The 26,093-nt window shown below is 50.6% G+C and overlaps 1 protein-coding gene and 1 long non-coding RNA gene across 9 annotated transcripts in view; one reads left to right on the forward strand and one right to left on the reverse strand.

Moving 5' to 3' along the window:
- Positions 1–12,737, forward strand: part of RPS6KA1 (ribosomal protein S6 kinase A1) — a 30,213-nt gene extending 17,476 nt beyond the window's left edge. For 3 of the 5 annotated variants that reach the window (XM_059868388.1, XM_059868391.1, XM_059868392.1), the window contains 20 exons: positions 2,877–2,993; positions 3,830–3,911; positions 4,181–4,261; positions 5,064–5,143; positions 5,729–5,835; positions 6,394–6,431; positions 6,536–6,678; positions 7,201–7,271; positions 7,492–7,580; positions 7,704–7,768; positions 8,111–8,213; positions 8,665–8,792; positions 9,231–9,356; positions 9,870–9,959; positions 10,410–10,568; positions 10,795–10,956; positions 11,263–11,339; positions 11,452–11,569; positions 11,944–12,081; positions 12,318–12,737. In XM_059868388.1, coding sequence (XP_059724371.1) covers positions 2,877–2,993; positions 3,830–3,911; positions 4,181–4,261; positions 5,064–5,143; positions 5,729–5,835; positions 6,394–6,431; positions 6,536–6,678; positions 7,201–7,271; positions 7,492–7,580; positions 7,704–7,768; positions 8,111–8,213; positions 8,665–8,792; positions 9,231–9,356; positions 9,870–9,959; positions 10,410–10,568; positions 10,795–10,956; positions 11,263–11,339; positions 11,452–11,569; positions 11,944–12,081; positions 12,318–12,440 — 2,097 coding nt within the window. In that variant the 3' untranslated portion in view covers positions 12,441–12,737. Of the gene's footprint in view, positions 1–735; positions 956–2,876; positions 2,994–3,829; positions 3,912–4,180; positions 4,262–5,063; positions 5,144–5,728; positions 5,836–6,393; positions 6,432–6,535; positions 6,679–7,200; positions 7,272–7,491; positions 7,581–7,703; positions 7,769–8,110; positions 8,214–8,664; positions 8,793–9,230; positions 9,357–9,869; positions 9,960–10,409; positions 10,569–10,794; positions 10,957–11,262; positions 11,340–11,451; positions 11,570–11,943; positions 12,082–12,317 lie in introns of those variants that run through there. The other 2 variants (XM_059868390.1, XM_059868389.1) reach the window with 2 other exon arrangements.
- A 3,062-nt stretch (positions 12,738–15,799) lies between these two features.
- Positions 15,800–25,816, reverse strand: LOC132338655 (uncharacterized). Of its 4 annotated transcripts, none has more exons than XR_009489502.1 (3): positions 25,305–25,816; positions 19,133–19,289; positions 15,800–16,199 (listed from the first exon to the last, which is right to left on the reverse strand). It is a non-coding gene; the product is annotated as an uncharacterized LOC132338655 (long non-coding RNA). The 4 variants fall into 4 exon arrangements; XR_009489503.1 differs by having other exon boundaries at positions 15,800–17,255; XR_009489500.1 differs by having other exon boundaries at positions 15,800–19,289.
- Positions 25,817–26,093: the final 277 nt, after the last annotated feature.

Below are 26,093 nucleotides of genomic sequence, written 5' to 3' on the forward strand. Positions count from 1 at the left end.
TGGGGTCTTGCTGCAGGAAACATCTGTCTGTCCTGATGGAAAGGTCAAAGGTGAACAGGTTTGGAGGGGGAAGGAGGCAAAACAAGCCCTCTAAATACCTCTGCTCTGTCCTGCCCATAATCTGAGCCATGGTGGGTTCAGAAACAAGAAATGCCCTTAAAAACACCTTATGGACCTTCAGCATGGCTCTCAGATAAGTAACTCCAGACTCCACAGCAAGGAGTCTCGTGCAGCATAAGGCAAGTGGAGGACTGAATGCCAATCCAAACATTCCTGGAGGAATCCCATTGTGGGTGCCCCCTCATCCTTGTGCCAATGGGAGAGCAAAGATGTGCAGCTCTCCAAGGTGTCATCACACTTCTGGGTGGGTTCTTGTGAGTTTTTCTCTTCTGTTTTAGATAGGAAGGTTGCTTCTCACGATTTCCCCTGTTGTGGAAATACCCAAAGCTCCCAACCTGACATGAACTTCAGGCAGCATTAGATGGAAATCACTTTAAGGAGATTCTGTGTGGTTTCTAGCAGCGTCTTGTCTGAGCCAGGGAACCCAAATGCCAACGAGGAGCTGTGAGATTATGTTTTTTTTAAAAGCAAACCTGAAAAAAAAAAAAAAGCCCCAACCGCAAGTGTTGTCGCTAGGGAGGGGGAGCGTGAACCTCCCTCCGTGTGACCGAGTCTGGTCCCCAGTGCGCATCCGCCGCCGGTGCAGCCACCTGCAGCTCCTGCAGCTCCTGCTCCTGCAGCTTCTCCTGCTCCTGCTGCGGCGCAGCGCCGAGCCCCCAGCCCCGCTCGGGGGCCGCAGCTCCTGGGGCCGGACGATGTTGATCGGGATGGGACAATGGAGAGAGACCCCAAATTTCCCCGTGTGTGGGCGTTCCTGATGCTCTGGCTGCACAGGAAGCAGCGAGCCAAGCCCTGCAGCCTGCAGCTGCCTGCCCCCAGCCAGCTCGCCAGCCCGGTCAGTACCACTGCCACCTCCTGCTGCCACCTCCCTGCCACCTCCTGCTGCCACCTGCCTCTGCTTCCCTTCCTGCCGCTGGCTGATGTTTCCCATGGATGTTCAGGGCACTCTGGTTTGCTTTTCTTTCTCTGCCTTCTGGGATAGCTTGCTGTGGTGACCCTGGAAGAAGCTGGCCTTGGTGGCACACAGGTGGTTTTGTGCTGGAGACTTGTGTGTGCTGCCAGCCAGGCTGTAGGAGCCTGTCACAAGAGTCCTCAGAGTTGAATTCCAAGCTGGTGGATGAGTCCAAGAGGGAAAATCCTCCCTCGGGTCAGCAAGATACCAAATGGCTTCTCAAAGTGTTTCTGTGATAGGAGAATCACTGGATGGTCTGGGCTGGAGGGGACTTTAAAGCCCCTCCAGTGCCACCCCTGCCACAGCAGGGACACCTCCCACTATGCCAGGTTGTTCCAAGCCCTGTCCAGACTGGCCTTGGACACTGCCAGGAATCCAGGGGCAGCTACAGCTTCTCTGGGCACCTTTGCCAGGGACCCTCACAGGGAAGAATTTCTTCCTAATGGGTCTCTCCCTGCTATGGGCTCTCTCCCTGGAGAGCTGAGCTGGCAGGAGGAGCTGAACTTGGCCATCTCCTGTTCCAGCTCTGGAGGTGGGAAGCTGTTCCTCACAGCAGCTGTCTGCAGGGACTAAGCCTCCAGATGGACCCAGAAGTGCAAAGTGGCTGGTTTAAGCTGGGAGATCATCAGGAACATGGAAATGTGTTGTTTAAGGGATTATGGGATCTTCCTTGCCTGTGATCACCGAGCCCAGGGAAAGGCAGGATAACGCCAGGGAACTCCTGTGCCCCTGCCCTGAGTGCCTGAGCTGCACAGGAGAGAGCAGAGCTCCCACCATGGAAACAAAGCCACTTCCTAAACTGAGAAAAGCCCAGCCTGAGAGTGGGGAGGGGAGGGAGCTCGCTGCAGGTGGGCAACCACATCCATGGGAACTGGAGGGTGGGAGTGGGCTGGGCAAGACAGGCGGGGCTGGCACCTGCCTCTGGCTGGCTTTAAAAGCTGCTTTGATGAGGTGGTTCCAGACTAAGTGTCTGAATAGGTCTAGAAAACAAAGTGTAAGTTTTTTTCCCCTAACTCTGCAAGGGAAAAAAATAAATTGTAGCTCCAGCTTTCTGCAGCCTCTGCTGGCCACAGCTTCCCCAGGGCTGGGGACAGCAGAATTTAATGCATTTTTGAACATAACTGCTGTCATTTGGGTCCAAAAGTTTAGCTGGGAATAGGAGGTGTTTCAGCACCACCTTAGGGTCTATGGCTGTGCTGGCCCAGATCCCTTGATGATTTTATTATATTTATGCTGATTAAATCTATTTTTTCTTCTTTATTTTTTTTAAGTAAAATAATGTGTTTAAAACAAAACATGTGCCAGAGACCTTGGCTTCCCCTCAATCTTCTTGAAGGCTGGAGTCTGTTAAAGCATCATCTGTATGTGCTGAAGATGCACTAAGACTTATGTTGCAGAGTTGCTCAGATTGCTGAGCAGATGGGCTCCAACATGTCTGATTTTTGCCAGCCCTGGCCCTGTTTTGACAACAGTGCCGTATTTTTTGTGTTGTGGGATTTTTAGTGGCATAAACACTCCTGTTTTTGCTACCAGTGCCTCAAAAAGGAAGGTGCTTCTCAAGCACTCTTCTGAAATGCAGTTCAAAGCAGCTTCTGTGGTTGGGAGGGAGGGCTCTGTATTTACCTGGTCCTCCCTGCCCTGACTTATTGATTGCAGATGCTGATACCTGTGACAAGCACCAACCTTGAAGGTTGTCTCCCATGTGGCTCCTGTGAGTCTGGAGCTGCAGTCCTTGTTCCATAATCCCAGAAGGCTGCTTTGCCTGGCTCAGGAGTCCCTGCCAACTGTGTGCACTCTGTTTCAGGGAGAAGGTGTCGTGCAGGAAATCAACATCACACACCATGTGAAGGAGGGCTCAGAGAAGGCTGATCCCTCACAGTTTGAGCTCCTGAAGGTGCTGGGACAGGGCTCTTTTGGCAAGGTGAGATCACTTCTTCCTATGTGCCATGCCAGGCAAATTATCCTGGTGACGAAAGGAACCATCCCCAACAAAACCACTTTCCTGACTCCCAGGAATGTTCCTGGGCATGTTCCTCCCTTCTCAGAACTGCTGCTGTGTGCCCCAGGCTGGGTTTGGCCCCTGTTTATGGTCCAGTTTCCCTTCTGTGAAGGAGGAAGGAAGTAGCCTGTAGCTCTTATCTATTTCAATAATCCAGGTCTCTTCCAGACCATCTGCTGACACATTAAATCAGCTTGGTGTCAGTCAGTTACCAGCTGACAGTGGGGGCTTGGACAGGACTGTGTGCTGCTGCCTGGGCAAATGCAGCAGAGGTTTTGTAGAATCAGAGAAAAGCTGGAAAAGACTTCTGGGATCATCCAGTCCAACCAGTAGCACTGCCAAGCCCACCACTTGCAGGTGGTGTCCTTTTGATGCTGCCTAAAACCAGGTAGAATGAGACATCAGGGAAGGGTAGGAGATAAAAATCCAGAGGATGCAGGACCTGAACAACAAGGAGTTGATGTGACTGACAAACCAGGAGGCTTTAGTGGTAAAGTAAAGCATCAGTGCCTCCAGTCACAGCTCCCAGGCATCAGCCCCACAAGAGCTGCAGGACTCAGACATTTGGAAGGCTAGAAAGGAGGAAAGTGCAACATGAAACTGGGGGGTGAGAGGAGTCCACACACAGCCCTTCCCTAGAAACCCCATGGGAAAGCTTGAGATTCTTAGGGACATTCTAGGGTTTGCCACTTTGGAAAGCATCCAGCTCCTACTGCCAGTGTTTAGTACTTAGTGAATGTGGTGTTCTTCTGCCTCAGGTTTTCTTGGTGAGAAAAATAACTCCCCCAGACAGCAACCACCTCTATGCCATGAAAGTGCTCAAGAAGGCGACGCTGAAAGGTAGGAAGGAGACTGCTCCTGCAGTGCTCCGACCCTCTGTGACTTAAAGAGCACTGGGGAAATGTCACTGCTGGCCCTGGGGTGGGCTGGGTGAAAGAGAAGCATCTTTATCCTAGCAAAACATCCTCCATTTCTTTCATCTGCTTAAGAGCATCATGATGGAGGTGGGGAAACACCTGGCTCAAACAGCTTGGTGCTTAAGGCTGGGATGGGGCTGGTCACTGGCCAGGGCCTCTTTCTGTGTCTGAGCTGCTCCTCTCTTCCCACAGTGCGGGACCGACTGAGGACGAAGATAGAAAGGGACATCCTGGCTGATGTCAACCATCCCTTTGTGGTGAAACTCCACTACGGTGAGTGGAGCTCACTGGGGTGCTGGGAGAGGGCCTGCAGATCCAGCAGACCCTGGCTGCCTGTAAACACAATGCCCTGAACATAATCTTTTCCTGGAAGGATCTGTGGTCCCACTGCCCCCTCCAGCTAAGGCTGATTTTACTGCCTAGGGTTAGGGTTAGGGTTATGCCTAGGGTTAGGGTTGTGAAAACACAAAGCCCAGAGCTCCAGGCATACTGCAGCTGCAAAAGGCATCCCAAGGGGAACACAAAACTGCCACAACATGCCTTCCTCCACTGCTTTTTCTTTGGAACCAGCCTTAGCCCAAGGCTGCATTGACTACCTAGGGTTAGGGTTAGGGTTAGGGTTACTGGGTAACTGGGAGAGGAGGTTTAAACATCAAATCCCTGGGATTAAAACATTAAACCATGAGGAACTGAGAAAGCAGAGCTAACTAGCTGAGCTGGAGTTTGGCAGGATTAATGCTCTGACTCTGGGGAAGGCAAGGACAGCTTTGTTCCTCTAAGGTGACCAGCACCTCTCCTGGGAAAATAGCCTTTCAGGAGGGTATCACTGGTGGAAAGGGAACCAGACCCCCATAAAATGAGGATTTTCTGCAGTGCCAGAGTGCTGTGGGGAGCTCCCATTTCAGCAGCAGGGCCAGGCCATCTCCTTTACCCCATCAGCCCTACCTGCATTTGACCCAGGAACCATGCAGGGCATGTGCCCAGCTGGAGTCACTGGGATTTAAGTGATTAATGTAACACCACAGAGCCTTCCCTCAGTACAGGGCTCTGATTCCTACTCTGGCTTGGGTTTCAGCATTCCAGACAGAGGGGAAGCTGTACCTCATCTTGGATTTCCTCAGAGGAGGTGACCTTTTCACTCGGCTTTCCAAAGAGGTGGGTATGCTCTGGCATCTCGGTGGGCTGCTGTGGCTCAGCTCATCTCTGCTTATGGCCTGGAGAAGTAACTGACCCTTGCAGTCCTTGAGAGGGTGAAAACAGCTTTCCAGCCTGCTGCTAGTCTAGAGCTGGCACCAGGAGAGGGTGTTGTGGGAGCCCTGGGCTCCAGCAGAAGAGCAGCAGCACAGGTGCAGGGTGCAGATCCACCCCTGCAACAGCTTCAGATGAGCATCTCCTAAAGAACAAGAATGAAAAGAAGGTCATTTTGAATTAGAGTTAAGGAAGAAATTGTTCCCTGTGAGGGTGGGGAGGCTGTGGCTGCCCCTGGATCCCTGGCAGTGCCCAAGGCCAGGTTGGACAGGGCTTGAAGCAGCCTGGGACAGTGGGAGGTATCCCTGCCATGGCAGGGTGGCACTGGATCCATTAAGGTCCATTCTGATCCAAGCCATAAACGGTGGGTGAAGTCTGGAAAACTTAGAAAGGGCAGGAGGGAGCAACACAGCTGTGGAAGGTCTTGCCTGGGTGCAGGGGAGCTGCTGGCATTGTAACCCGCACCTCTCTGCTTTCTCCCCCTGTCTGCAGGTCATGTTCACTGAGGAGGATGTGAAGTTCTACCTGGCAGAGCTGGCACTGGGACTTGACCACTTGCACAGCCTGGGGATCATCTACAGGGACCTCAAGCCAGAGAAGTACGTGTGGCCAGCTGAGGCAGGATCCCGGCCCTGGATCCAGCCCAGCCTGGAGTCAGGGAACAGCTCCCACCTTCTAGAGGGGCTGGAGGGTGCCCTGGGGCTGGACACATGGGAGGTGGTGGTGCCAATCCAAGGCAGCTGCTCCTTGGATCAGTGGTTCCAGCCAGGAGCTGTGTGTGCCACAGGCCAAGCAGAGATCCATGGCAGTCTCCAGGTCCAGCTTTAGGCAGCTGGGAGCCTTCAGAGGGAGAAGGGACCAGGCTGGGCTCTGCAGAGCCCACTCCAGCTTGGTTATCCTTCCCTGGGGTATGTGGAGGTCAGAGGGACGTAACCTGTGGGGCCTTTGGTTTCCTGTGAAGCTGAGGGTGTGGAGAGGAGGGAGCTGCTCCTGGTCCCGCTCCTGTCTTGGTTGTGGAGCTCAAAGCACTGGGAGAAGGGACAAGTAACTTTGGATTCTGGGAGCCAAAGGATGATCTCAGACCATCCCTTGCTGTGCTTGTTCTCACCAGCCCTTACCATAGACAGTAACAACTTGTTTTTCCATTCCTGCTGTAGCATCCTCTTGGATGAAGAGGGGCACATCAAACTCACAGGTAAGGGGCTCTATCGAGCCTTGGGCTCCTGCAAGGTTGGTTCCTGAAATACAGAGCTGCTTGAAATGTTTGGAGCAGTGTGCTGACAGCTTTCTCTTGTGCAGATTTTGGTTTGAGTAAGGAGGCCATAGACCACGAGAAGAAAGCCTACTCCTTCTGTGGGACCGTGGAGTACATGGCTCCGGAGGTGGTCAATCGCCAGGGCCACTCGCACAGTGCTGACTGGTGGTCCTACGGGGTCCTCATGGTGGGTACCCTGCCCAGGAGGGCAATGCCAGCTGCCCCTGCCCTGGAACACCAGACACAGCTCTGTGTGTCCTGCTGACCGGGGGGGCTCCCTACACCCGCAAAGAGCCCTTAGGGGCTGTCCAGGCCTCCAGCCAGGAGCGCTGGTCCCTCGAGGCTGCTGTGCCGGGGGTGCTGGGCTGTGAGGGGGCTGGGGGTGTGTGGGATGCATGGGGTTCTCTGTGGGGTGTGTGTGGGGTCCGTGGGGGTGTCCATGTCCACCCCAGCACCGGGCCCGTGCTGTCAGTGCAGATCTGGTGCCACCATCTGGCAGCTGCTGGATCCCAGGGCTCTGGCAGGAGCAGGCACTGGCCTAGACACATTTCCAGGCAAACCCTGAGAGCCAAGCTGCTGGGAACTCGCCATGCCTGTGAGCTCTGTAAGAGCCAGGCTTGGGACCCCTCACAAGCAGGAAGGGGCAGTGGGACCTGTGCAACCCTGAGCCTTGTTCAGATATGATCCCCCTCTTCTCTTTCCCTCCCAGTTTGAAATGCTTACGGGGGCACTGCCCTTCCAGGGGAAGGACCGTAAGGAGACAATGACCCTCATCCTCAAGTAAGAGTTTCTCCCTCCTGTCTGCACAGTAGGGGTGTTGCAGTTGGGGGCTCTTGAAATTCTGTGGCATTATTTGGCAAGTGGTGCCATATCAGCCATCCGTTTAAAGGGTGCAGTGTAAATGCCAGAGAGATGATTGTGCTTTTTGGGGGTGGAGGTGCTGCAGATGCCTTGTGGGTTTTCTTCAAACCTGCAGCTGATTGCATAACTTCCTCCCCAGAGCGAAACTGGGCATGCCACAGTTCCTGAGCACTGAGGCTCAGAGTCTCCTGCGAGCCCTTTTCAAAAGGAATCCAGCCAACAGATTAGGTAAGACCATTTTTTTTTTTGGTTTCTGAGGTTCTCAGTGACACCTGGCTGTGCTGCCTCCCTGGCTGTCCCCTTGGCTTTGTTGGAGGTTCAGTACAACATGACCCGTGGTGGCTCTTGCAGGGTCTGGGCCAGATGGGGCAGAGGAGATCAAGCGCCACCCTTTCTATTCCACCATCGACTGGAACGTGAGTATCAGAAAGAGCAAATTTCAGCACCACTCAGCACCAGCAACACAGTTCTGGCAGCAGGAATAGCACAGTCCTGATGCTTGGCCAGCTATGAGAGAGCCACCAGCCCCTGTCCCCATCCATTCCAAAAACGCTTCCCAAAACCAAAATTCTCTGTCTCATGCGTGGGCTGCCTGTCACCTCCCTGAGCTGTAGCAAAATGCTAAGACACAGAGTTTCACAAAAGCTCTTCCTGGCCCTCATTCCTCACCAGCCTTTGCACCCTTTGGGAGAAGATGCCTGTGGGAGCACTTCCAAGCTGTTTTTGCAGCTGTTTTTTGGGTTTTGTGTGTTTTGCAGAAGCTGTACCGCAGGGAAATCAAACCCCCTTTCAAGCCTGCGGTGGGCCAGCCAGATGACACCTTTTATTTTGACACAGAGTTCACGTCACGGACACCAAAAGGTTTGTATGACTTGAGGCAAAGCCCAGCTTTCCGGTGGGATGTCACTCTGTGACTTCACACCAGGGAGTATCCGGCACCAGCAGGATAAGGTTTCTGCACAGGGAAGGTTTAGGTTGGATATCAGGAATATTTCTTCTCCCAAAAGGGTTGTCAGTCCCTGGCACAGGCTGCCCAGGGCAGCGGTGGAGTCACCATCTCTGCAGGGGTTTAAAAGTCATGTGAATGTGGCACTTGGGGACATTGGCAGTGCTGGGGGAATTGTTGGACTTGCTGATCTTAGAGGGCTTTTCCAAGCTGGACAATTCCATGACTCTCTGTGGTATGTTAGGGGTAAACTAAGTGCTGCTGGTGTGGATCCTGTCTGAAATACATTACAGTAGCTCCTGGGAGCAAGGGGGAGGCTTCTGCTCCTCAGGCCCTTCTCGAGCTGTCTCTCAACTCCTGCTGCAGATTCCCCGGGTGTGCCCCCGAGTGCAGGGGCCCATCAGCTCTTCCGAGGCTTCAGTTTCGTGGCAACCGGCTTAATGGAGGATGGCAAAGTCCACCCTCCCCAGCCTGCCCTGCATTCAGTTGTGCAGGTAAGGAGTGGGGACAGAGGAACAGCTCTTTGGAGGTGCAGGGATGCTCCAGGTCTGCAGGACCTCTGCACCATCTGGAGCCTGAGGCAGTTCTCTTCGGAATTCTCGCCTCCTGTTCTTTCATCACCACTGACTGTCACATTGTGCACAGGCTGTCAGGGCAGTGTGGGGCTGTGGCTTTCCTGTCCCAGGTGGATCTGTGCTGGCAGGGAGTCTGTAATTCCCATGGGTTGGGCAACCAAAGGCAAAGGCACCATGCTTGGTGCAGGCAGCGTTGGCCCACTGACCTATACCTGCCTTGTTCTCCTCTCCTCCCGCTCCCCGCCGGGAGGAGAAGCTGTGGGATGTAGCAGACAGTCTGACAGCTCTCTCTGTGCTGCAGTTAACTCATCATGTTGCACAAACCCTTCCCTGAACCTGTCCTTCATGCTCTGGCAGCAGCTGCACGGCAAGAACGTCCAGTTCAGCGATGGGTACGTGGTGAAGGAGGCCATCGGCGTCGGCTCCTACTCCGTCTGCAAACGCTGCATCCACAAGGCCACCAACATGGAGTACGCAGTCAAGGTCCGGGACCTGCCCTCCCAACTGAGCTCCCCTGTTACATCTTTGCCCAGAGCACCTGTGGCTGCCCCATCCCTGGAAGTGTCCAAGGCCAGGTTGGATGGGGCTTGGAGCAACCTGGGATAGTGGAAGGTGTTCCTGCCCCTGGCAGAGGGTGGAACAGGATGAGCTTTAGGCTCATCTAGGATGTAAAAGACAGTTTCTGTGCTGCTCTGCAGGTATCTGTACTTCCCTAGGAATAGCAGGGAAGCAGTGTCCTCCTCCCTCAGAGGGGGGAGAGCATCCCATCTTCCTGTGCAAAGCTGTGGCTACATCAGGTGTTAACAAAAGACATAAAATTTTGTGGGCTGGGGAGACAGAACTGATGAAGCAAATTAAGTATTTCTAGAGCTAAAGAGATGAGGGGACAGAGTGGATACGGCACAGGAGCTCTGCAGGGCTCCAAACTCAGCTCATGTGTTTTGTCCTGGCCCCTTCCCCATCCATGGTGGCTGCAGTGTGTCCCTACTCTTGCAGGTGATTGACAAAAGCAAGCGAGACCCTTCTGAGGAGATTGAGATCCTGCTGCGATACGGGCAGCACCCAAACATCATCACCCTGAAAGATGTGAGTGTGGCTTGAGAGACTTCCCCGTGCTTTGGTTCAGGAAGTTCAGGCTGGCAGGGGCAGAGTTCAGCCCCAGCAGGGGCAGCCCAGCGACCCAGCTCCACGTGTTGCTGTTTCTCTGGCAGGAGAAGGCTCTTCCCAGAGGGTGCTGGCACTGCCCAGGCTCACCAGGGAAGGGCATGGCCCTGAGACTGCCAGAGCTCCAGGAGCTTTTGGACAGCACTGCCAGGGATACCCAGGGTGGGATTGTCGGGGTGTCTGGGCAGGGCCAGGAGCTGGATCAGTGACCACCGTGAGTCCCTTCCAGACTGGGATATTCCATGATTCTGGGGTGAGGAAGCATCCCCAGAGCCACCTCAGTTGATCCCTGTCTGCTCCTTGGCAATGGGAGTACAAAAGGGAAGCTGTGGAAGCACATTTTGGTTACCCCACCCATGTTTTCTTTGGCAGGTGTACGATGATGGGAAGTACGTGTACCTGGTGACTGAGCTCATGAGGGGAGGGGAGCTGCTGGATAAAATCCTCAGACAGAAATTTTTCTCGGAGAGAGAAGCCAGTTCAGTCCTGCACATGATCTGTAAAACAGTGGAGTATCTGCATTCCCAAGGGGTGAGTGTGGTCACGACTGTTTTCCTGGAAGCTCCCTGGCATTACACTGTGCTCCCTCTCCTCCAGGGAGTAACTCTGCCCATCACGACAATTATTTCATGTTTATTTCTTCTTTGCCCTCTTGGCAAAGCAGATGTGGGGCCAGAGCAGGGCATGAGTGACCTCAGGCAGCTTTCAGACCTTTATCTACATGGGGTACAAGCACAGCCCTTTCTTGGCTCCACAGGTGGTTCACAGGGACCTGAAGCCCAGCAATATCCTCTACGTGGATAAATCAGGGAACCCCGAGAGCATCCGAATTTGTGACTTTGGCTTTGCCAAGCAGCTCAGGGCTGAGAACGGGCTCCTCATGACCCCCTGTTACACAGCAAACTTCGTGGCACCCGAGGTGAGCACCTTACTGACCTGAGACCCTCCAGCAGTCCCCTTGTCCCTTCCCTAACCTGTGCTCCCACTTGGCACAGTGGATCTGCCCTGTTCCCATCTCCATCCCGCCCTGGAAGAGGCAATTACAGAAATACCACTTGTAGTAAAGAATCTATTTTGAATCCTAGTATTTTAGTCCCAGACTTTGCTGTTCTGTCCAGCTCTGGAAGCTTTGCATATGGACTGCATCCAGGTCAAGCCCCTCTTCTGAAATTAGATCAATGACAGGAACCAAACACACTTTTTTCCCCTTGCTTGTTGTGTTCAGGTCCTGAAACGCCAAGGCTACGATGAGGGCTGTGACATCTGGAGCCTGGGGGTCCTGCTGTACACGATGCTGGCAGGGTAAGGCAGTGGCTGGGGCTTTGACCCCTGTCCCCAGAGTGCTCTGTGGGGACAGCTGCATCTCTCCTCCTGCCTGGGTCAGTAAATCCAGGGCTCTCTCCTCTCTCCCCAGCTGCACTCCCTTTGCAAATGGTCCCAGTGACACTCCAGAAGAGATCCTGACACGGATAGGAGGGGGGAAGTTCTCCATCAGTGGGGGCAATTGGGACACTATTTCTGACATGGCCAAGGTAGGGTTTGATATTTGTTGGGGTTGCTGTGAGGCAAATACAGAGCAGGTTGGGGAGGGAGCACACAAGAGAGAGAAGAAAACCAGCACTGCAGCTTCTACCCTACACAAGTTCCTCACAGCAGCTTTGTTTCAGCTCTGGCTGTGGTATTTGCATGGAAAACCAACCTCGTGCTTGACCCATGTGGGGTTTGCTCTGTGTTCTACCCCCCAGGCCTGCCAAAAACATATTTCATACAAAAAGACATTGATGTCTGAGGACTTTAAACTTGGCCTCTGCATTTAAATCCTAATCTGGGGGCGTACACAGGTGGGTTTTTTTGCATTTAAATTATGAAATCTTCTAAAGTCTGACTTTCCAAATGATGCCTGTAGGATCTGGTATCAAAGATGCTCCACGTAGATCCTCACCAGCGTCTCACAGCCAAGCAGGTCCTGCAGCATCCTTGGATAACCCAGAAGGACAGTTTACCCCAGAGCCAGCTCAATCACCAGGACATTCAGCTTGTAAAGGTACAAAATCTGGAGTGGGAAAGCAGGAGGGAAGTTTGGAGAGGTGTGAGCCAGGGCAGACAATACAGACAAGCAAGGGGTTTTGGGAGGAAAGAAAGGGGAGATTCTTTAACAAAACAAGAAAGATGCTTCTGGCTTTGTTTGTGGATGTAGCTGCTCTGGTCCCCTGTCTTGTAAAGCCATGAGTCTGAAGTAGCTCTCCTGCACCTGAGTGACTCCTCTGTGCTCCTGTCCAGGGCGCCATGGCTGCCACGTACTCGGCGCTGAACAGCTCCAAGCCAAGCCCTCAGCTGAAGCCCATCGAATCCTCCATCCTGGCACAGAGGCGGGTGAAGAAGCTCCCCTCCACCACCCTGTGAGGCCCCACGGTGCAGGAACAGCCTGGATTTTGCACACCAGCAGAAAAGGGGAACAGGGGACGGGCAGGGTCTGCACAGGGGCTCCCCTGGGGACTTGCTCTCAAGAGGCCAAGTGCCTTCCTGCTCCTGAAAGACTGGCTTCTCCTCATGTGGACTGATCTTTGCTGAGAGAACTTCACTGTAAAACTTTTTTGACGTGTAAATTGTCGATTTATAAAGAAATCCATCTGTGTATATGAGAACTAGAATGTATAACTGATGTCAAGTGGCACTAAAAAGCAGCTCTGATTCACCCTTCCCTGTGTAGGACCAGGTATTTGTTGTTGCTGCAGCATTTCTTGGAACTGATCCTCTCCAGCTCCACAGCAGCTGGAAGACCGTGCCACACTTGGGGTTTAGGCTTTGAGGCTTTTCCTCACTCAAACCTTTGGATACATTTCCCAAAGCCAGCCCTGCAGCCTCCCAGCCAGCAGCACTTGTGTCCACAAAGGACCTCCCTCCCCTCCAAGTCCTGTGTGTATGTTCCATGTAAGGTGGATTTTGCAGCCTCTGTTTCTCCCTCTCTCCCATGCTCCCCCAGCCCAGCCAGCAGCTCAGATCTCTGAACAAAACACACCACGTTTTTTCCAAGCCCTCCTGCAGATGCTCAGCAGGCCAGGACACCTCCTAGATTTGGCTCATTCCTTCCCTCTGCTCTCCTATCTCCATGCTCTCCCATCACTGCAGAGTTTATCACCTGTGCAGGGGGGGTGATGACAGAACCTCATCGCTGGCAAGCCTTTGGGCTGGCTCTGGCTGCTGCTTTTACCATTTGGGGTTTTCCTTCCCCTCAGTAGGAACCTCTGAACCAAACCACCCTTTATTTTTTAATTTAACTTCGTTCTCCAGCCGGTGACTCAGGGTTTCTTTCTGACTCGTACAATAAACGTCATTCAGGGGCCGTCCTGTGACTGACTGTGAGCTGCAGAACCAGCGACCCCCGGTGTTTCCCGGGCATTTCCCGCCCTTCCCAGGTTGTTCCTCCGTGCTATGCAGGGGGGACAGTGCTCCTTGTCTGCCTTCTGGAAAAGCTGCAAAGCTTTTGATCAGGCCCTGAAAACCAGCAGTGCCGCTTAGGGCAGCCTCTCGTGCTACTTTCTCTCAGTGGGAGGTGACCAGAACCAGTCCTGAAATGAGGCAAGAACCAACAGGAATGGGGAATTTCTTACTCTCAGGGCACTTCTGTGCTTATAGAAACCAACACTGGAGACAAACCATGCTAGAAAGAAATACCCACCCCAGTCTGACCTGCAAGGAACTGCCAGAGCTCCATGGTTCCGTGGTGGCAGTTTCTGGGAGCAGCAGGATTGCTACAAGGGCTGCAAACAGAGCTCAAGGATATGACTGAAGCCAGCAAAGGTTCTCATGTGAATTTCTGCTACTTTTAGCTGATCATGTCACAAGAGAGGAAACTTGCTTTTTTGTTCAGTCCCAGTTGGCTCTAAAATAGAGAATTCCATAAAAATAATTATGTGAGATGCACAGTGCTCTTCTCCTGTACCCTCATCCAAGCAAGTCCTGTGAGCAGCCAGTGAGAAGCTGAAATAGTCACAATTTCTTTCTGCCTGTATTCCAAGTGCAGCCTGAGTGTCCAGCGCTTCTGAGAGGAGGAGGCCAGCTCCAGTCCACAGTGGATCTTCTTACTGGTATTGCCACCAACCCCAGCAGAGAGGGATTTAATGTTTTGCTGAGATTTGGGGAGGGGGACACTCCATCACCCAAAATTCCTTCCTTAAAAATACTTGTGGCATGACGTTCCCTACAACTCCACAGTGACTCTTGTGCCAGTGCTGTGCACATGGTAGGTACCTGCAACCAATACAATAATCACATTTTTCTGGAGCTGGGCTCAGTCCCTTTGGGTGTTGCAGGAACCTCCACAGATTTTCAGAATATTTCCTACATTATGTTTCGAGAGAAGGTCTGGGGTGGTGGATGGGTTGGATGCCAACCCACCATGGGTGGGTGGGGATCAGTGCTCTTAAACCCTGGGGTTTAGGGGGTCTTAAACCAAGTACTTGTCCTGGTTTGGGGGATAATTGGTTATTTGTATGAAATTGCAAATGTTTTCAAATATCAGTCAGGAAAAACATTACAGCCCTTGCTAATCCTCCCTGTGATGTGCTGGTGTGAGGCCAGCTGGGGACAACTCAGGGCTGTGGGGACAACCAGGTACAGATCAGTGTGGGCAGGGGGAGAGCAGCCCTCAGCTGCTGCAGGTTCTGCCTGGCCATGAGACGATACCTGTGGTGTCAGACCCCAAAACCAGAAGCATCAAACCTCTCTGCCACCCTCGTGTCTCCAATCAGAAGAACTTTGTGCTTGGTGCAGCTGGAGCTTCTGAAACCCCCATCCCCTTGGAGAACAGAGAGAACAAGGGCTACACCTTCCTCTCCAGGGGGCTTTTAACCGTGTTGTCCTGAGTTATCCATAAGTAAAATAAGCCTTGATTTTTAGTTCCAGATCAACCAAGTGCTGTTACTTTTTTAATTGCAGTGCTCAATAAAATTGGACTTGTGAATTTTCTGTATATGAGAGCTGTAGGTGTTTGTGATGGGTTGGGCTCTCTCCTTCCTTTTCCGGTTTTGTCCTGACCTTTGCCAAAATACTGTTGTCATATTAACTGAAATTGCATTATTTGAGGTGAAAGTTTGGTATCTAATGCCTGCTTGGGGACGGCGAGAGACCAAGTGATTTGTCTTACAGGAGTTTGGGGTCATTCAGCTGTAACTTGGGACAAAGAGGATACACAGGATATCACAAATTGTCTTGGCTTTAAAAGAGGCAAAAAATTGATTTAACTTCCATACATTAGGACATCTTTACAAGGAAAGCTATTTCTGTCAGTTCAGGTATTTAATAGTGGATTTGATCTTTAAGCTTTTGTCCTGCACAGGTCTGAATGAAAGCTCAAGGGAGCAGAAATCCCGGAATCCAGCCTCAAACTGCTGAGTCTACCTGGAAATAACCTCTGCAGAAAAAACATATTGATCCAAAGTCAAGGAGCCCAAAAATGTTGAACAGCTCTATATAACACTGTTTCTGTATAATACAGGTTAAATTTTCCTATTTTGGAGTGTAAATCAGCCATTTTTTTGTTGTAGGGGCTGACCCAGCTGAGAGGATGTTTCCCTTCTTTCCCACTGTGTAGCTGTGCCTTTCCCTTGCTGACCTCTGTCAAATTCACCAGGGCATCAATAAATGTATTTTGGCTGGGAAATATTCCCATCGAGATTCAGTTTAAAACTGAAGGCCAGTGGCTTTTCCAGCAATCACCTTCTCTTTCCTTTTCATAGTGAAACTTCACTGAGCAACTGATCTGTGGTTTTAACTTTTTAAACTTTAATGCAAATCCCTCTCCAAGTTTCCACCTTTGAGTTAGTCCATGTAATTCTTTTTTCAGCATCTCCAGGCACTGGTGGATGGTGAACTGTGCAGCTGGAGGCCTCCTGGGTGCCACCACCTCCTCGTGGTGGCCACGGCTGCTTCCCGAGGCTGCGGGAGGCTTCGGAAGTACTTGGTGACTGCGAGTGAGTTCCACGGGATGTGGGGTGGATGCTGCGCTTTCATGGAATATTCAACAATTTAATCCCTCTTTGAAGGCAAAGAAAACATTTAAAATATTTCAAGGTCTTCTTTCGGCAGTACATGGGGGCTCTGAATAAAACCTTCACTCACGCCGGGGAAGCCGCAGGTCCGCTGCCACTCCATTCCTTGCCTCTGGTTATTAAAACATCAAGCTGTCTTAGTGCCTCGGCTCAGCCTCCCTCCCTTTGTGTGCCACTGAACACCTGCCATTAATACTAATTCGACTCCGGAGGGAAACTCCCTTTCAGATATGCTTGTCTGAAAATAAATTGACATGTAAAAGGTCTCTTTTGTCGAAGTGCAGGGAAAGTGCCGGGGTGAGGAGCCGGCTCACAAAAGGAGCCACTGACTTTAAATGATGCGTGGAGGGGTGAGAAATGCGAGAGGTGGGGGTGATGCTGCAACTGCGCTGATGGGATCACACTGGAGAAAAATCCCAGAGCTGCCACCTCTGTTTGGTGTTAGATTTGGAGGCTTTGGGTGGTTTTTGTCTAAACCCCTGCTTGTCTCAGGGTGAATGGCCAAGGACCCCTTTGGAGAAAAGTCTTTTTGTTTTAGAAAAAATTGTTATTACAAATGTCTGCAACCAAAACTAAGAACAGTATTTGTGAGTCTTGCAATTTAAATGTGTAATGAGCTCCTGGGTTCTGTTGTTTTTCCTGGGATAAAAGTTTGTATCTCTTTCAATTAGGAAGCAGCAGAAGAATCCTTGGTTAGAGTGTTTATTCTGTTCCACAGCCAGCAAAAGGTCAATATTTTTATTTTTAATGGAAAGAATTATTTGCTTTGAGCTCCTCATACCCCAGGGCGACCATGGTTCTCTCCTATGAAAACATTTTTAAGTCAGTTCATTGGGCCAAGCTTTGGAGACATTGACACTGCTTGAAATTTGTGTTGGTGCTGAAACAACAGCCTCATGGCTGGAAATGAAAACTGAAGTGTTGTGGACCTGACATTCAGCTGCTGCTCACTGGGATTCTGCTTCCTCTAGCAAAGAAATAATTCACTTCATAATGAAGATCAACTCAAAACATGTTCAGGGCTTCCAATAAAAAAAAAAAAAGGAATTGTGGCAATTACAGAAACATTTCAGATTTGCTGGTGTCGCGTCTGGTTTATCAAACAAGCTCTCAGTGCTGCTGAGCTCCAATGCCATCTTCTTTTTAAACAGCAGATGGTGTAAGAAACCTGTAACAGGTGGAAGCTCTCCAGTTTTATGTGAGAGATCAGAAGTAGCAGCAATTTCTATTTCCCACGGGGTAGTTCCTTTCTGAGTTGAACAGCAAGCTGACCCTTTGCTTGGTGAGTTCTTACAGAGGGGAAAACTTCTGAATTACACATATTCACATGAAAGAAAATTATTTTGATTTCACTTATTCTGGCTGTAATAAAAGGAACCTGGCCATGGCTTCCATAACCCTCTCCTAGCAGCTCTAAAAGAGAGATGTATTGGGGGAAATGGGCTCTGTTTGCTGGTGTGCTTTAAAATCCAGCTCCAATCTGCCAGATCTGTTGGTTCCTTGTCTACAACAGCACTTCGCATGCTTAAAGTGTTTTATAAACATTTAATTACCGCAGATTTTGACTCAAAGCCAGGAATCTCTCATTCATCTGCTGTTTGCGAGGGTTGTGAAAATGATATTCAAATCATAGAACTGCAGGAAGGGCTGAGTTCAAACCCCAGCTAAAGCAACCTGCATTGCTGGGATCCGCGAGCGCAGCTCGTCCGCAGGGCCGCCTTTCCTAAGGGAGCGACTCCAGCAGTGGAAAAGGAAACGTGGCTTGGAATGCGGAGAGATCTGAGGGGCTGTCAGTACCCCAGGACACAGAGCTGCATTTTAATCTTGTTAGGGAAACGAGATGCTAAATTCTGTCAGCTGGTGTGCTATGAACTTCTGAGGCAGGCGGGGAGTGCGGTTCTGTCTAGACCAGAGCCCTGTTTGATCCCCCAGCCCCGGCGTATTTGTTAAAAGTCACTTTTTTCCCACCCACCAAACCACTTGGAATTTTAACGTCTGCTCCACCCCAACTCCCAGCTCTGTTTCTTAAAAGGGGAAGCCCCCAGGAGTCGTGGGGTTTGTGACACCAAGTGGAGGCAGCAACTGATGATAAAGAACTTGTATGCCTCTTTCTCCAGCTCCCTTTCCTGAAGAGCACATTGTACCTGCAGAACCGGGTGTGCTGGAATAGAAATCATTTACTTCCCATGAATATTGTCCAGAGCAGATGTGGCTGCCCCATCCCTGGAGGTGTCCATGGCCAGGCTGGACAGGGTTTGGAGCAGCCTGGGATGGTGGCAGGTGCCTATTCCTCTACAAGCTGACCCTGATCTCACTGGCTTGAGGAGAAACTATCAAGGAGAAAACCTCCATCTGCACCTGCTGACCCCTCCAACCTTCACTGCCGTTCTGAAGGCAGACTGTGAGCCCCTTTAATAAGCTGCTGGCAATCAGCCCCTTTTTAATGAGGCAGATCCCCAGTTTCAAGGCCCTGGATCACTCAGCGCTCGCTTTCTGCTCTGTGAATTGTGAGCACACCACAAGCAGCCACTCTCAAAGTAATCCCGGAGTCCCTTTTCCTGCCCTGTTTAAAGGCAGGGTAGGGAGTCCTGTGATGTTTCATTAAAGCTGGCTTTTCTCCTCATGGCAGAGCAGATTTAATCAGACCTGCCTCCTAGTTCCAGCTGCTGGGTTGGAGCGCTCTGATCTGTGCACTGGGTGCACGTCTAATTATGGAGGCAATTCCCATGGATACCGAGAAGAATTGCCTGTGCTGGCAAAAAATTATCCCAGCTGGGAAAATGGGGAAGGAGAATGTGTTGAAATATTCGGGAAGAGATCTCAAAAGTTTCTGGAAATGTAAATGAAAAACATTTCTGGTTCTTACAGCACAATGTGCAAATCTTGATTATTTTAAAACTAAGATATGGGTTGGTTTGTAAGAGATAATCCCAAATTGCTGTTCTGTCCTCCTACTGGAGGATTCACCAGCACAACAAAACTGTATTTCCCCCCTCCTTGTTACCTGCATCCACTCAGGAATGCTTTCCCAGCTTCGCTTCTCACCTGTGCAGCAGCAGAGGTGTGTTTGGAGAAAATGTCCGACAGTTTGTTTCCATCAGGGCACACCCTGGGCGAGGCAGAGCGAGGGCTGGTAATTCTGGTTCCTTCTGCAGTGCCGGGTGGGACCTGGGTGAGTTCCTCCTCTTTGTGCCTCATCCTTCTGAAATGTATGAATTTAAATAAGTTATTTCTGTATAAATTAGTGTTTGAAAGGTCTGTTAAAGACAAAAAAGCACTCCCTGGTCAAAGAAGAGGGGGAAATACCTGGGCAAGCACTGCTCAGATGTGGAAAATTAAACAAATATGATTTTAAATGATTTTGTAATTGTTCAGCTGCAAGGCCTCATGTTCAAACTGCATGGGAAAAACTAGATTTCTTAATTTAACTACAAAAATTCAAACGTATTTTTGAGGGTGATTTTTTTCCTTTGGGTTTGTTTGGAGATTTTTAGGAACATTCTAATCAACTCCATAATGGTTGCAACTTGTATTTATTTCACTAATTTCTCTCCAGCAGTGGCTCAGACACTTTCCATGATGTTGCTGGCTAATGTAAACACACAGACTAAGGAAAGCTGTGGTACTATTAGGGTGTATTTCCATCTCTTTCTCATCCAGGGCACCTGCTCCCCTTCCCCTCCCCTCCTTCCAGTCTTCCCAGCTGTCTGTCTGTCTCATTTATGTCAATTAGAGATTCAATGCTGCCTGATTTAATTGGCCTGACTTTCTCCTCTAACAGAAACCCGAGCGCAGGCCGGGCAGGCAGCAGCTCCTCTGCTCTCCGCTGGGGCTGGAGCCGGGAGGGCCGGGGCTTGTTTGCAGCACAGAGCACAATAACCTGTTTGTTACCCTGGCCAGGGAGAGCTTGGTGACCTCCTAACAGGGATGGGACCCGGGCAATGATGTCATTGGAAAGCTCAGGGGGATTTCAGAGTGCTCCAGGAATTTGTGTGACCAGTTCCTCACTGCGGGCTGGCTTTTAGGGGAGAGCTGGAGATCCGTGGAATTGTCCAGAGCCAGGGTGGGCAGGGCTTGGGACAGTGGAAGGTGTCTCTGCCCATGGCGGGGGGGGGAACGAGATGAGCTTTAGTTCCTTCCAAGCCAAACCAGCCTTTCTATGGTTCTATGATTTTCTGTGTTGCCTCCTGCCAGGAGGTGACTCGATCCGTCCCGAGGTCAGAGAGTGACAAAACTTCCCCCAGGCTGTGGCTACAGAGGGCTCATCCTTCTGCTTGGGCTTAACCACGAGTGAGGCTGACCAAAACCCAGATTTTACAGAGTTTACATGAGGGCCTGACCCTGTGCCCCTCTGGGCAGCAAACCTCGAAGCAAACGAGCCCTGACAAAATCTTTGCCACCCCTCCGCTCCCCCTCCCACAGCCCAATCCCAGGAAGCAGCTCTGACCTACTTCTCGGCTCCTCGCTCACGTCTCCCTCACAAATTACACGGCCGTCCTTCCCTCCCGACAGAAATGCGAGTTTCCCAAGGAGCTGGCCCGCGGAGGCGTCAATATTGAACAGCAACAGTACCATCTAGTGACTTGGGCTTCCCGGGAGCATCACTTAACCGGGAAGAGGGAATCTGTGAATTAGGGAGGCCAAGAAGGTCCCAGATTTGCAAACGCTATCCCATCTCTCGGTTCATTTGGATTAAGGAAACAAATCGTGCCGATCCTGCAACAGTCTCGGGATATTTTATTAGAGAGCTGTGTGATGCTTCCTGGGGAGCCGGTCCCGTTTGCAGCCTCCTGACTCCCCGCTGAACCCGGCCCTGCCCCACGCTCCCTCTGCTGGCAACCAACTCCTCGATTTCACACGTTCCCAGCTCCTCACACACCCACTCGCCCCCACAGCACCAAATCCCGGCAAAGGCATCAGAGGAAATTGAGGGCTGGGGTGAGTTCTCACTCCCGATAAATGTGCACGTTCTCGCTCTGACGAGCCACTAGTGAAATCCTGAATTGGATGCGTGAAATAAATGGGTACAATTCAATTTAATCAATCAAAAATAGGCCCAAACCCAAGCGTAAAGGGCCCGCTCTGCACAGAGCTGAAATTACACACTCGGCAGCTGAAGGGAGGAAATCAAATTAGAGCATTTCTTTCCCCATCAAAGGACATTAGTCCCGATCCAGGTCCATTATGCTCACGGTGTGCAGAGTTATCCTTGTCAGCATCCCGGCTGACCGAGGCACCGTGTGGCAGTACCGGGTTAGAGACTGGCTATGGCACGTTCTGTCTGAGGTGACAACTTTTCCCAGCTGTTCTGCAACACACACCTCCACATCACCTCCTTCCCAGTGAAAAAGACCACTGTCAGATGTGCAAAATGCACCGAACTGGGAAGAGGTGGCACAAAAGCTACACCACAGAACCTCAGAGCTCAAACACGCTGTGAAATGCCACCGGTACCACAGGAGAAATTGCTTTGCTGGCTAATCAAACACATCCCCTCCTTGCTGCCAATAGTGCAGCACTGCCCTGAGTCCACTCAGCCTTGCTCGTGGGCTGATGAGTGCCTGACAATTTTCTGGTCTCAAATTAAACAGAAAACTAAATTAGCAAATTAATTGTTTGCCGTGTTTTTCCTTAGTCCCCATCAGCTGCCTCAGGTCCTGCAGCCAATCCAGAGGCCCTCTCCGCAGTTCCCAGTAGAAGGTGCAGCCCTGCACTGGGTCCTGCTATCTACCAAGTGTCAGTCATGTTAATTTTAAATTACTTTTGTACAGCCTGGTGTCAAAACGATTAAAGCATGAAAAGAAAAACTGAACTAGAGGGAAGAAAGAGGGGGGAGAGAGAGAATATGAATAATTTACCTTGCATTTACAGCAAGGACACTTGGATTTCCTTAATTCTTCAAATCTGAGAAGCCTGAAACTTCTGTTTCTTCAGCTGTCACCTGCTCGGGACTGTACCCAAGGGTGTACTCTGGATCACAGACCACCAGAACCACAGAGTGGCTTGGGTGGGAAGGGACCTTAAAGCCCATCCCAGCCCCTGCCATGGCAGGGACACCTTCCACTGTCCCAGGCGGCTCCAAGTCCTGTCCAGCCTGGCCTTGGACACTTCCAGGGATCCAGGGACAGTCACAGCTTCTCTGGGCACCCTGTGCCAGGGCCTCACCACCTTCTGAGTAAAGGATTTCTTCCTAATGAGGATCCTGCAAGGATCTGGGATCTAGTTATCAACCCATTCGTGGTCTACAGGGAGGTGATAACTGCTCGCAGCACAGTGCGGGATTTCATCTCAGTTTCTTTCCAGGAAAGGCTTTTTTCCACAGGCTGCTGCAATCACCGACATGGACAAAACCACCCACCCACATACAGACCTTTTCTCCCCTTCCCAGTGCTCCACTCCCAACTGGGTTTACTCCATGACTCGCACATACTGTGCTAGATAATTACACACTCGGAAAATACAGAAATGCCTAATCAGATACAGCCTTAAATGCGCAAGAATTAGGGCTGTAGGATTGCGGCGTAGCATCCCTGGAGCTCTCTGCATCTGGCTCACACAACCAGCCCACGTGCACTGTGAAAATGTTGGGTTTGGGGCACAGACTGCTTTTATCTCCCTTATTAACTCCATCCATGAATTCTTTGTCTTGCCAGCTACTGAATGGTGTCATCAGTGGTCTTTGAAATACCATTCTAAATCTGTTGAGGCCAGGAGAACAGCAAAAAGATTTGTAAGAGGGCACAGCACTAGAAAATGTGAATCAAGTTCAGCCACTTCTGCTGATATTTATGCTGTATCTGGCTTATCCATCAATGCATCTTCCATTCATTACAAAGGGTGTAAATATTAGGAATTATTGTGTCATGAGGGATGTGCAATGGAGTGCTTTGGTAGATGATCACTAACAGGGTGACAGAGCTGTCTGGGAAATGAAAGAGGCTCAAGCCCCCAGTGTAATGTATCCTGCAGGATGCGTGTGGGCTTGAACCGATTTGTCAAAAGCAAAGAAAACAATTTTACTAATGGGTGTTTGAAAAATGAGCATCATGCCTTGGAAATTTCATTGCTGTCTTGTGCTTTCTCTGTGGCAGCCATGGAGAGGAGACACCTCTATCTTCTACCTGCATTTTACTCCTTTGGCCTTAGGACTAACTCAGCCTTGCTGGATGCCAGACAGGTCATGTGGAGGGCTGAGGAGTGTGTTTGAAACACCCTCCTCCTCCAAAAGCACCTGCCTGACTCCTCCAGCGTGTTTGCTTTGGCTGGATAATCTCCCTGGAATCTCCACCTCACTGTGTGGGAGCTGTGACTGGGCAGCAGCTTTGCTGGGGCTTCCACTTGAGCACAGACACACAGGAGCGATTCTCTCCTTGACAGTGGGATTCCCTTCACATAACGTTTCCTCAGCCTCTGATTCACAACCATACTGTTTAAATTACTTTTCTTTCCTTTCCCATTTAGGAAACTCCTGTAAACTTCCCTCATCCTCTGCCAGAGACCTGGCAGAAAGGCTGGGAAGCCGAAAAGCAGGGTCTCCTGTAGTGCCTTCCAGTGATATTTCAGTGATACTGCTTCAAATGCAGCGAGTGCCAAGTACTCTGGGCCCATAAACCCAGCTTTCCCCAGTTAAAATGTGTCAGCTTTATAAAACTAACACCTTTTTTACTGGATTCTGCTATTCTGGATTCCGTAGAATGTCTGCTTAGGATTGAGTTACTTGAATAACTTTAAAAGTATGAAATGTTGTCAGCCAGAATGTTAAAAATGCAGGTATAAATACTGCCCTGGATCTAGTAATCCCTTAAAGCACAATTGCAAACCAAGCAGCACTGCCCCTCACCTGGCACTGGGGAGCCAACACAACTGGGAGGCTGGACAGGGATTTGTATTAGATCTGTTATCAAAAAAATCCCTCCCAACTGCTAAATCTTTATGTAGCAGTAAATTAAATGGTTCCAAATTCTAAACAGTCTGCCAGGCAGGCAATTAACATCATTAACTGAACAAAATGAATCCAGAATAATTAATCTGGACTTAATTGCAGAACCCAAGATGTATCTTTACCTTTTGCAGCTGCTCTGAGGATCCTGGTGTTGGGCACATTGTCCCACACAGTTCTTGGGAATCTGGAAACAATCCACCTTAGCTCAAATATTTTGAAGGAGTTGTTTTAATTTACTCCAGAGAAAGCTGCCTGTGTGTAAAGTCACCGATCTGCTGACGAGTAATCGGGGAGCTTTTGTGTTCTAATATTTTGATGTTTAAGGGAAGCAGTGTGAGGCTGACAGAATAAATCCATGTATTTACAAGCTGTTCTGCACTGACTGGGGTACAAAGAGCAAAGGAATAAAAGTTCAACAAAGAGCACATAACTAAAAGATGTTAACACAGCTCATCCTTAACTGAGCAGTACTGCAGGAGTCTAAAGCCAAGAGACGATTCCTGGTCCAAGAGCTGGAGGCCGCCCTTTCCAGTAGACCCTGAACTACGGAATTTAGAGCTAAAACCCAAGGAGACAGGAGTTCAAAGAGATCCTCCCCCATCAATTTGCATTTGGGGTTTAGGTTTGTAAATGAAGGCACGCAGGGATTTAGGAATGGTGCTAAGGAAATGGATAGGAAAGGTGCTGGGCATCGAAAATCAGGAAATTTCTATGGAAATACTTGGCTGCTAACAGGATTTACGGGTATCTCCTTGCTCTAATGGACCTTTCTCTTCCACATAATTTCATTACATGTTGCTTGCCTTTCCTGCATAGTCCCAGCATCCCTGAAACTTGTGGATTCAGTAGAGGAAGGGGCTTTGGGCATCAAAGAGTAGCATTGTAACACCAGAAAGGATCAACAGCTCCACATTTAAAGGGTTGCAAACTGAAAACCCCCAGAGCTGGAGAGGAGCTGGTACAAGGCACCAATCTGGAGAAGGCAGAGGAAGTGAGAGGCCTTTAACTGCAAGGCAGGATCACCCCAGCCCATATCTAATGAACCACATGGTATTTACTGCCCGTGTTTGTGTATCACAGGCATTTATCAGCACACTCGCTCTACCCTCCTGTTTTTTCCACTTTTTTTTCCTTTTTTTTTTTCCCCGTGGCTTACATGTGTTAGGCATTTGTACTGTTGTGTCATTAAATAATTCAAGTATTAAAGTGCAAACCCCAAAACCCTCTTGGGCTTGGAGACATTCTTCAGCCTAGTCTAACGGGAAGGAGTTTTACCTCTACTGAAGTTGTCTGGAAGCGAGGTGAAGAGAAGCACGTCCACACGTGGGAAAAAGGACAACTCAGTGCATCCAGAGCCAGGAAGGGCTGGACTCGATGATCTCAGAGGTCTTTTCCAACTTAACTGATTGTGTGGAAGCACCACAGGTGTGCGAATTGGCCCGGATTCCTCCGTTTTTTCACTCGGGCAATGTCAGCCCTTCGCCAGCCTCGGAGGCGGCCGGGCTCCCCCGCAGCCTCGGCAGGCAGAGGGCAGCAAAGGAGCCTTTTCACGTTTCTCTCTCTCTCTTTTTTTTTTTTTTTTTTTTTTTTTTTTTTGTTCTCAGCCCGTTGCAGTCGGAGCTTTCCAGCCCGATTGTGCTAAAACGCTTCTGTACCAGCCTTTTGCATTTACCAGGCCGGCCTCCCCTCCCCCGCGCTACCTCAGCCCGCTCCCAGGCCCCCGGATCCAGAGATCGCCCCCATCCCAAGGAACTCGGGGGAAAAGGGGCTCTTTTTGGGGGGATCTCTTCCCCCTGTCCCCCGGCCATGCCGGGCTCTTTTCCCCCACCCCACCCCGTTGCGTTCCCCCTCTCCCCAGCCCTCAGTTTTGGGGGTAGAGGGGCGCTCCCAGCTTGTGAGGAAAAAAATGGGGGTTTTCCCTTCCACACCCCGGGCTGTGAGGGGAAAGGGGGGAGTCTGCTCTTCCAGACCCTAGGCTGCGAGGGGAAAGGGGGGAGTCTGCTCTTCCAGACCCTAGGTTATGAGGGGAAAAGGGGGAGTCTGCTCTTCCAGACCCTAGGCTGC

This window comes from Haemorhous mexicanus, chromosome 27 (assembly GCF_027477595.1).
Source record: "Haemorhous mexicanus isolate bHaeMex1 chromosome 27, bHaeMex1.pri, whole genome shotgun sequence".
Taxonomy (NCBI): domain Eukaryota; kingdom Metazoa; phylum Chordata; class Aves; order Passeriformes; family Fringillidae; genus Haemorhous; species Haemorhous mexicanus.